The sequence below is a fragment of the Trichechus manatus genome, unplaced genomic scaffold (assembly GCF_000243295.1).
Source record: "Trichechus manatus latirostris isolate Lorelei unplaced genomic scaffold, TriManLat1.0 scaffold00060, whole genome shotgun sequence".
In the NCBI taxonomy this organism is placed as follows: domain Eukaryota; kingdom Metazoa; phylum Chordata; class Mammalia; order Sirenia; family Trichechidae; genus Trichechus; species Trichechus manatus.
Window position 1 is genome coordinate 13,725,697 of NW_004443996.1, and position 11,211 is coordinate 13,736,907.

Genomic DNA, 11,211 nt, shown 5'->3' on the forward strand with positions numbered 1-11,211 from the left:
TGAGATGGGAAGGCAGAGAGTTAGGAGCTGGTTGAATGTTCATGGGGAATCAGGGGTGGAGGGGAGGAGTGTGCTGTCACAGAACGGGGTGAGCAGTGGGGGTCTCATAACAATGTATGTAAAAAAAAATTCTGTATGGGAGACTAACTTGAAATGTAAACTCCATTTAATTACAACAATTAAAAAAAAATAAAGTGTAAAATTTGGTAGGTTTTCACATAAAAAATAAATTAAAAAACTGACAATTAACACTTACATGACAGTAGTAGTACAAATCATACTAAAAAATTCTTCCAGTCTTTAGAATACTCAGTGGTAATTCAGTGATGAAAAAGTAAGTAATCTAATGGAAGGTTGAGGGTTCCTTAAAACCATGTTTATTTTGCTTAGTCACATCTCAGGGTTATATGCACTTGAATACTTTAGTCTTATTATGAGTAACATTCTTTCTAAAAATGGGATATAGTGTTCAAATTTTACCAAATACTGGTACTATATAGTTATAAACCTTGCAAACTATTTTCCAGTGACAAATTATTTTTCCTACTCAAACCATCAAGTTGCTGCCTTTAATGAAAATTTTAATTTAGAGAAACTAAGACATATTGCTATGACAGCGTACTTCTAGTGAGTGTTTCATGTAATATAGGTAAGTAAAAAAATTTACAAATGTCTGGTTAAGTATAAATACTTATCTACATTAGGTAAATTCAGAGAATCCTAAAAGCCACTTACTTGATACCTTTGATACTACCAGGAAAGTGGATTTTAGAAATCTCTAAGTTTAGCTGTTATGGATAGGTTATTCGACTGAAATTCCATTGTCTGCTTACTTGAGCATTATTAACACACTACATTGTTCTTGTTAGGTGCTGATGGGTAGATTCCAACTAATAGCGACCTATAGGACAGAGTAGAACTGCCCCATAATGTTTCCTAGGCTGAAATCTTTACAGGAGCAGATTGCCAGGTCTTTTCTCCCACGGAGCTGCTGGTGGGTTCGAACTCAGGATAATGCACAAAACCAAACATTGTCACAGATTACAGAAGAGATCACTGTTATAGACAACTGGGGAAAAGTGTATTTGACAGATCCCTTTGTTTTTAGTAACATTTTAAACTTCTCTAATAAACATAATCTGAAACCTAAATAGATGTGCCAAGGGAGCCAAAGAGCTATAGCTAGTCTTCAGACATCCTAGGAGTTCACTTTATAGGACCACTCTTCCCGTGGGTCTGATGACACCCTAAGTTCTCTAGGCAGGAGTGAAAAGGACTTAGTAATACCAATTCCAAATACAAACATGAATGAGAGGTAGAAAACGGTAGGCATAAGCAAGATCTGGACACCAAATTTTTAGCTCAAAGATGATCATTTACTCATTAGCCATAATTTCAGCTTGATATACAGCTGATTTCCAGATAATAACCTAATTTTCCTTTCACACTACCTTATAAAGTTATTTAAGAAGTTTTATAGCATTTTGACTTTAATATTAACACAAAGGCTAAACAAATGGTGAACAAGCTTGGTTTCATTTACATAGGAAACAAAGAAAACCTACAATAAAAGTTTCAAATGTACTTTATTTCTTCAATAATGCCATATTTTAATGGGTACACAGTGCTTTTACTTGGCATCAATTATAAGTTGGTTTTGAAACAATTCAGTATTATACCACCAGTTGGTTTGATTACTGATCTCTCCATTCCTTCGGGGTGACTCTGCCAACAGGGGACAGGTTCCATTCTATTCCAATTTGTGTTGCTGTCTGTAAGAATTAAAATGTTGTCAGTTATACATGTTTAAACCAGAATCCACTATCCCGTGGAGTCTATTTCTTAAAAGTGAGAAAGATCTTCTGCCCTATAGGTTAAAAACACACAGAAACTCACCTGGGGTATAATGCCTTCCATGTAGTCCAAACCTAATTGCTGTCCTAATGTAATAGAGCAGTGTTGTCCAATATAACTTCCAAAGATAATGAAAATGTTTTGTACCTCTACTGTCCCATATAGTAGCCACTAGCCACATGTGGCTACTGAGCACTTGAAATGTGGCTAGTATGACTGAGGAATTGAACTTAATTCTAATTTATATTTCACATTCACATTTCTATACTACCTCCTCAAAACATTGCTTCCTTCAACCACAACTACCTAAATAACTGCCAAAGAGCCCTTTGTAATATCTCTTCACCATTAAGGAGCACTTCTCCAAAAGCTGCTTCAAAGACAACATGTTTATCTTTCTAATTAACTACTCACTTATTTTAACAGCATATCTAATTTCAGGAAGATCAAAACAAGAACGGGAAAGGTCTATTAAAGTTTGTTTATTAAGGCAAACATATTAAAACAAACTTTTATATTTATTATAGCTTCGGAACTCCTACTTTTAACCAGCAACTACAGTGACTGGTAATTAGATTGCTAAATATAAGATGTAAAAACTAAAATATTGAAAGCAAGTTAACTTTATATCTCATCTATCAAGAATACTGTGCTCAATTCCGAATGCACAATTTTAGAAGAAAAACTGGTAAATGGAGTGCGTCCAGTAAGGTGACCCAAGATGGTGAAAATCCTGGAAGCCACATAACAATAAATGACTGGCAGAACTAAGGACATTTAATCTGAAAGAGGCCTTAGGAGACATGATAGCATTATCTGATGGCTGTTACATGGAAATAGGATCAGAATTTCTGTGTTGCAACGGAATGATGAATAGAATATAAAGCGGCAGATTTTAATACAACATTAATATCCTTTTGACAGCTACACAATATGGAAAGGGCTGCTTTGTGATCCAGTGAGCAACTTGCTATTGGAAATGTTAGGAAATGAATGCTTAATATTGAGGAAGAAATCCATGCATTAGGTGAGTGATTAGATTATAGAATCTCTAAAGTTTCTCCTAACTACAAATGTAAGCTACTTTGTTAAAACATTTTGAATACATGGTCCAAGTGAGAATGAAAAACATCTAAAATAGAAATTACCAATGAATAGTACTTACATATGTCCATACAGCAACACAGAAAGTAGCTCCACTAGCTAATACAGCATTACCATATTTGTCATGGAAATCAGGTGCACGTTTCTGGTGGCTCCGCCTTGCCATTGTTTGCTGAATGCTTCGAACTTAAAGAAAAAAAATACAGAAGCATATCTATCAAAAATCAGGAAAACAGAACGTACGTGATTGATATTGCCAATCAAGAAAGCCAAGGAAGTTAACTTTACAGTATTAATACAGTTCAAGAAAATGGTAAAACATATTTTAGCTAAAAGCAAAGCAACATACTTTGAAATGCATCAAAAATAAGATGAATATGATAAACCAAATACAGCAAAATGCTAACTACAGAATCTAAGTGGTGGGTATGCAGGTGTTCATCATACAATTCTTCCATCTTTTCTCTATGTTTCAAAGCTTTCATAATAAAATGTTGGAGGGAAAAAGCAAAGCAGCAGTGATGTCAGTAACATTCACTTCAAATTAGTATTTGTATAACCTTTGGAACTTGGTTCCTATTCATTAACTTCAACAGTTATGTCTTAAAATTTTCACTAAAGTTTACTCAACAATGCTCAACAACTTAAAATATACAAGGGCAAATAAACTCAAAATGTTCAAATTTAAGCACTCTGAATATTTATGACCTTAAAGTTATTTAAAAAAAAAAAAAAACCTCTAAAAATTAGGGCAATATTTATTTTTTAAAAAATTACTAGTGAATAAGGCACCATGCTAAAAGAAATGGGGCATATGTGTTACGATGCAGATCCTATCATCAGGTAACTTCCAGTCTAAATGAAGAGATCAAACACAGACAAAAAACATTGTAATACAAGGAAGTAAATTTTAGCTAAGCACTTTGAATGACAGGTATGATTTGGCTATGTAGATGTCGGAGAGGGGAATCTGAACAAAGGCAGAGGTAGAAAAGCCCAGTGTACTAGAAAACCAATTAAGTTTGGTAGATGGATAAGGCGTATAAACATGCAAAAAGGATTAAACTAGAAAGGATCATGGAGGGTCCTGAATACTAGGCCATTCTTTTTGGTCGGCAAGGGTAGCTGGTAAAAGTTTTTGAGCAGAATAACCAGATTATAACTGTGCTTTTACTATTATTATAGTGGAAAGGATATAAGGATTGTTTTGAAAAGGTCTCCTGGAGCTTCTTAGGAATGCTTGGCAAAGGACCAAGACTGGAAAATGTGTATTTCCAGCTGGTTTTTTTGTCTGGTTGGTTTTTTGCTTTCTCTCCAATCTAAGCAGGTCGTTATTGTTTTAAACAGGGCCTTAAAAGGTACTTTCACATTAAGTATGTAATGAAAAGCATGTTAGAGAAACAGCAATGTTGCCCATTCCCTGCTAGTACTTTAGAACATAATGGCTTCTATGTGACACAATGGGTTGAGGATAGTTATGGTTTCTTCTCATAACTGCTTTATACTGCTTTTGTTCTTACCTTTAAGTAGTGACACCTAGGATGAGGAAATTACAAACATTTCACAATATATTCTGTTCTAGAACAGTTTCAAAGTGAGTATCTGTTGAAGTCTACATTTAAAAAAAATTAAAAAACAAAAAAGTCATTTCCTGAGGTACAACAAAGGAGCTCTGATGGCGCAGTGGTTATTAAAGTGCGTGGCTGCTACATGAAAGGTTGGCGGTTCGAACCCACCAACCACTATGCAGGAGAAAGATGTGGCAGTCAGCTTCCCTAAAGGTTATAGCCTTGGAAACCCTATGGGGCAGTTCTACTCTGAACTATAGGGTCCCACATGAGTTGGAATCCACGTCACGGGCAATGGGTTTTTTTGTTTTTACAAAAGAGTAGAGTGAGGTTCAAAGAAGTTTAATCATTTGCACAAAGTGAAAGAAATAATAAAAATGCAGCTTTTGGAACATGAAAATCCAGACAGGTGACTATTTTTTGGTTATTTTCAAAGGTACTTAAGTGTTATAAACACAATCTAATAATACCCCCAATGACTCTGTAAAGTGGGGGTGGGGGGAAGATGGCTAAAAAGGTAATTGCTTAAGGTCACCTTGACTATAAAACGACTGCTCACGTTGCAAAAATAGTAATTACTAAAGGTCACCTTCAGTACAAATCAAGTACAGAAATGAGTTTGTTTTTTTCTCTCCAATCTAGTGCATTCTCAATAAATAATGCTGGTCTCAATTTTTCCCTGTACCTGTTTAATCTTTCGGTAAAAAAAAAAAAAATGAACATGATTGCTTTCTGGGCAGCTAATATTCAATTAATAACCCAAAAATAATTTCAAAGCTGCGGGACTACCATTCAGGTTGTCTGTCTCAATGAAACGAGGCTAAGAGCTAGATTGTTTCCTTGCGTTACGGCTACAGAAATTTGGGAGGAGGTTCTATGTGGGGTTAGGCGAAAATGTACTACCATAGCTAAAATTCAGAAAATCACTTAAGAAACGAGAAGTATCCACCAAGAATGTCCTTTTCTGAACCGCAGGCAGGACTAGGCTATGACTCTCTCCAGTAAGAGGGCTGGGAACCATTGCAAAAACGAGGTTATAAGGCCAATGCTAAGGACATCGTCCCAATGGCTTGGGGGGAGAGGAGAAACACAGGTGAGAGGACAAAGCATTTTAGAATTAGAAAGCAAGAATGTTGGTGGACGGAAAGGGCACGAGAAACCACGAGGACGAATGAATATAAGGCTGCTGAAAATGATTTGCGCACAATTTCTGCTCACCTTGAAGACGACTTAGTGCGTTTTTGGCCACGGGAAACATCGTTTAGAAGTAAATGGAATTGCGGCAACTGCAGCTGCTGGCTAGTTGCAATCGCGTCCGGTACCCTTGCAAAGAGCTCTGAAAAACAAAATGGCTTTCAGAAGGGCTCCTAAAGAGGTTTGATGAAATCTCGCGATATCTGGGAAGGAAAAAAAAAAAAAAAAGAGAGAGAGAGAAAAAAACTCTATTCAAATTGTTATTCTCTTTACCGCGAGGAAAGATAAAGGGCTTTTGGGAAATGTAGTTTCAGACTTTGTAAATGATGCTTGATGGTGTTTAATAAATGAGAGAACCACTTGAAGGCAAGTTTAGGACTCTCTGGAGAAGAGCTGAGACACTGGCCTTAACTTAGGCTGAGTAGGCTAAGGCACTATCTTCAAGATAGTGTTAAAGTTCCAGAAGTTTGGGTTTTTATCTTGCTCCACACTAGCTAATTCTTTCTCTCCGCTCCTAAAACTTCCTTTACTTCTTTAATTTTTACCTCCTTTTACTATATACTAGTTCCTGGATGGCGTTGTGGTTAAGTGCTACGGCTGCTAACCAAACGGTCGACAGTTTGAATCTACCATGCGCTCCTTGGAAACTCTATGGAGCAGTTCCACTCTGTCCTATACGGTCGCTAATGAGTCTGGAATCCACTGGAACACAACGGGTTTTTTCAGTCCCCGGTTGGAGTTCCTGGCTTGTGCAAATTGTTAAGCGCTTCAGGAATGGTTGGCAGTTGGAACCCACTCAGAAGTGCGTTAGAAAAAAGGCCTGGTAATCTGCATCCAGAAGGTCATAGCCTTGAAAACTGTGTGGAGCACAGTTCTACTCTGACATACATGAGGTCACCATTAGTCAGAATCGACTCTACAACAACTTGTAAGTCCCTGGGTGGTGCAAACAGTTAACACTCTTGACCACTAACTGAAAGGTTGGAGGTTCCAGTCTACTTAGAGGTCACCTTGGAAGAAAGGCCTGGCAATATACAACCAGAAAATTAGCCACTGAAAACCTTTTGGATCACTAACTAGAGAACAGACACGCGTTAACTTTGGTGAAGGGAAAGGCAGTATGCAAAGTCAGCACAACATGACCAAGACAAGGGAAGACACTGAGAGGTATGCAAGAGTAAAAGACAATGACGGTAAATACCATAACATATACAATCCTGCAACAATAGTAATAACAAACAATAATTTATGAGTGGATACATAGGTAGATACGTATGCTGAATAGGTGTGGGCGGGCATGTGGGAGTACACCCACGTGCATATGTGGGTTTGGCTGTGGATATTTCTACATACATATTTGTATGTGCAGCATGTCTATTCATATATATAATAGAGCATGCAGGAGGCACAGTTACGGAAACATTCTAGACATAACCAAATGCCTCCCAGGATTGAGTTACTGGGCTTGAAGATTAAGGACCGTAGTCTCGGGGGACATCTAGGTCAATTGGTGTAACATAGTTCATAAAGACAATGTTCTACATCCTACTTTGGTGAGTAACATCTAGGGTCTTAAAAACTCAAGAGTGGCCATCTAAGATACAATTATTGGTCTCTTTCCATCGGAACAAAGGAGAGTGAAGAAAACCAAAGACTCCAGGAAAAAATTAGTCCAAAGGACTTGGACCACAGGAACCACCGCCTCCACTAGCCTGAGCCCAGAAGAACTAGATGGTGCCCAGCTACTACTACCAACTGCTCTGACCAGGATCACAATAGAAAGTTCTGGTTAGAGTGGGAGTAAAAAAGTAGAACAAAATTTAAATTCATAAAAAAGACAAGATTTACTGTTCCGAGAGAGACTGGAGGAACTCCCAAGACTATGACCCTTAGACACCCTTCTAACTTGGAACTGAAACCATTCCCTGAGATCATCATTCAGCCAAATAATAGACAGGCATATAAAATAAACAATAACACCCGTGAGGAAAGTGCTCCTTGGAACAATCATCTACATGAGACCAAAAGGGCAACATCTGCCCAAAAGCAAAGATGAGAAAGCAGAAAGGGGCAGGAAAACTGGATGAATGGAAATGGGGAACTCAGGCGGTAATGGGGAGAGGCTGACAGATTTCGAGGATTGCAATTAATCTCACAGAAGAATTTGTTCATAAACTATTGAATGGGAAACTAATTTGCTCTGTAAATCTTCACCTAAAGCACAATTAAAACAAAATGTAGAAAAATTAGGAAAACAAAAACAAAACACTTTGGAGCACAGTTCTACTCTGACACACAGGAGGTCGTCATGAGATGTAATCGACTCAACAGCAACTGGTTTTTATTGTACTGTAAGGAAAATTTTTATCTTTTGCCTTATTTGTTTATTACCAATGTGCATTCATGGCGCTTTTTTTTTTTTTTTTTTAAATTGTACTTTAGATGAATGTTTACAGAACAAACTAGTTTCTCATCAAACAGTTAATACATATATTGTTTTATGACATTGGTTAACAACCCCATGATATGTCAACACTCTCCCTTCTTGACCTTGGGTTCCCTATTACCAGCTTTCCTGTCCCCTCCTGCTGTCTAGTCCTTGTCCCTGGGCTGTTGTACCCCTTTAGTCTCGTTTTGTTTTATGGGGCTGTCGAATCTTTGGCTGAAGGGTGAACCTCGGGAGTGACTTCATTACTGAGCTAAAAAGGTGTTCAGGGGCCATATCTCGGGGTTTCTCCAGTCTCTGTCAGGCCAGTAAGTCTGGACTTTTTTTGTGAGTTAGAATTTTGTTCTACATTTTTCTCCAGCTCTGTCTGGGACCCTCTATTGTGATCCCAGTCAGAGCAGTCAGTGGTGGTGGTAGCCAGGCATCATCTAGTTGTACTGGACTCAGTCTGGTGGAGGCCGTGGTAAATGTGGTCCATTAGTCCTTTGGACTAATCTTTCCCTTGTATCTTTAGTTTTCTTCATTCTCACTTGCTCCCGAAGGGGTGAGACCAATGGAGTATCTTAGATGGCTGCTCACAGGCTTTTAAGACCTCAGATGCTACTCACCAAGCTAGAACATAGAACATTTGCTTTATAAACTATGTTATGCGAATTGAGCTGGATGTTCCCCGGAACCATGGTCCCCACAGACCTCAGCCCAGCAATTCAGTCCCTCAGGGAGTTTGGATGTGTCTATGGAGGTTACATGACCTTGCCTTGTATAAGTTGTCCTGGCTTCCCCAGTACTGTATACTGTCTTAGCCTTGACCAAAGTTACCACATATCTATTGTCTGTTTAGTGTTTTTTCTGTCCCCACCTCTTCCCTCCCTCGTAACCATCAAAGACTGTTTCTTTTTGTGTGTAAACTTTTTCATGAGTTTTTACAGTAGTGGTCTCACACAACATTTGTCCTTTTATAATTGACTTATTTCACTCAGCATAATGTCATGGCACTTATTTTATTCAATGGGTTATAATCCATTATTGTCATTATTTATCTTAATGATCATATTGTCCCAGATGTGGTCAGTGGGATTCCTTTCAAGATAGTTTCTATGTCCTTTTGATATGTCTCCATCATTTTTCTGTGTACTTCTTTACTTTCTGGTACAAGATATTCAAAGTTCATCTTGTAATTTCCCTGCCCCAGCCCTGGAATCAGACATTTCTCTAAGAAGCTCTAATTTATTTTAGTGGAGATGGCATTTAACAACCTAGATCTGGGTACTAGGCATGCTCATTGTTATTTGGAGGTCATTACTTCTAGTCCTTTCAGTAAATAAAGATAGCAATAAATATTAGAAAAGATAAATTTGTACTGATACCTCCAATTCCAGTCCAACCCTAGAAAATTTTCCCTTACTTTCTGTCATTTCATATTTGTATCTCCCTTTTTCCACAGTGATAATTCTGGCTCCCAACAACATCAATGCTTTTTATGTATTATGTTACACACAATATATTTTCAGAATTGTTATACCCATATCACTATGAAAAACAAACCTACTCCAAGGCCCAGTTGATCTCTACTCATATGGAGCACAGAGGAAGAACGAGAGTCAAGAATAGGAGGAGATGATGGTACGTGTGGCTAATTTTCTGCATGAATGACTGCCACCTTTGCCATGAGACCAGAAGAACTAGATGGTGCCTGGCTACCATTACTGAACATTTTGATCAAGAATTCTATAGAGGAATCCTGATCAAAAGGGGGTAAATGCAGAACAGACTCTCAAATTCTCATGGACTCTAGGCTTTCTGAGGCCATGGAGGCTGGATGAACCCCTGAAACTATTGCCCTGAGATAATCTTTAAACCTTAAACCAAAAATATCCCCAAAATTCTTCTTAAAACAAAACAATAGTTTAGCTAAACTAGTAAAGAATGTCTGCCTTGAGCATTGTGCCCTTTTAAGATCTATCTGTTGCTAATCAAAATGTCAGTAGTTCGAATCCACCAGCCGCTCTATGGAAACCCTATGAGGCAGTTCTATTCTGTTCTGTAAGATCGATATGAGTTGGAATTGACTCGATGACAACTTTTTTTTTTTTTAATGGGATCAAACTGACAACAGCAATATGAAAGAGTAGATAGAAAACTTATGGAACAGTGAATTTATGATAACGAGGGAGGAACAATTTAGAAAAGGAGGATGAGAATGGTTGCACAACTTGAAGAATGCAATCAGTGTCACTAAAATGGTACATATAGAAACAGTTGAATTGATGTATGTTTTGCTGTGTATATTCTCAACAACGTCAACAAAATCAATAAAAAAAATTTTAAAAACTACTAAACAGTAAATTCAAGATTAGCTTGCAGTTTTTTTTTCTTTAGACTAAGGGTATATAGTCAAAGTAGTGCATTGATAAGTTATTTAGATTAGTTCTTTTTTCCTTAGTGTGTTTATGATTTTCATTTGAAATAGAGTTGGACTCCCTTTTTTCTATGTGTTCAATCTTAATTTTTTCTCATTCTTTCTGATTTAATTACATATTTTGAATATTAAAAACATTAACATTATTCCAAAAGTCAAAACTATGCAAACTGGTGTACTGAGAGAAGCGTCACTCTCTCCTCCATACGTTTCACTTCATTTTCCCCGTCTCCCGTAGGTAACCAGTTTCATTAGTTTCTGGTTCATCCTTTCTGTGTTTCCTTTTACAAAAATGGGTAAATACGCGTATAGTTTCTTATTTCCCCTCTATTTTACACAAATGTAGCGTGTAATATATACTCTTTTACACTTGCTTTTTTTGCTTAACTACAGTCATGCGCCACGTAACGTACGTTAGGGCAAAGTCCAACCACATATACGTCCATGCTCCCATAGGGTTATAATGTTGTTGTTGTTGGGTGCCATTGAGTGGATTCCGACTCATAGTGACCCTATGTACAACAGAACAAAACACTGCCTGGTCCTGCACCATCCTGACAATCTTTGCTATGATTGAGCCCATTGTTGCAGCCACTGTGTCAATCCATCTCATTGAGGGTCTTCCT

At 37.6% G+C, this 11,211-nt stretch overlaps 1 protein-coding gene across 1 annotated transcript; it reads right to left on the reverse strand.

The window, feature by feature from the left end:
• Nucleotides 1-1,567: 1,567 nt before the first annotated feature.
• Nucleotides 1,568-5,899, reverse strand: LOC101347679 (cytochrome c oxidase subunit 7B, mitochondrial). The gene is made up of 3 exons (XM_004378895.2): nt 5,745-5,899; nt 3,020-3,144; nt 1,568-1,772 (listed from the first exon to the last, which is right to left on the reverse strand). The coding sequence occupies exons 1-3, from the start codon at nt 5,782-5,784 to the stop codon at nt 1,695-1,697; spliced, it is 243 nt and encodes an 80-aa protein (XP_004378952.1). The 5' UTR covers nt 5,785-5,899; the 3' UTR covers nt 1,568-1,694.
• Between the last annotated feature and the right edge of the window lie 5,312 nt (nt 5,900-11,211).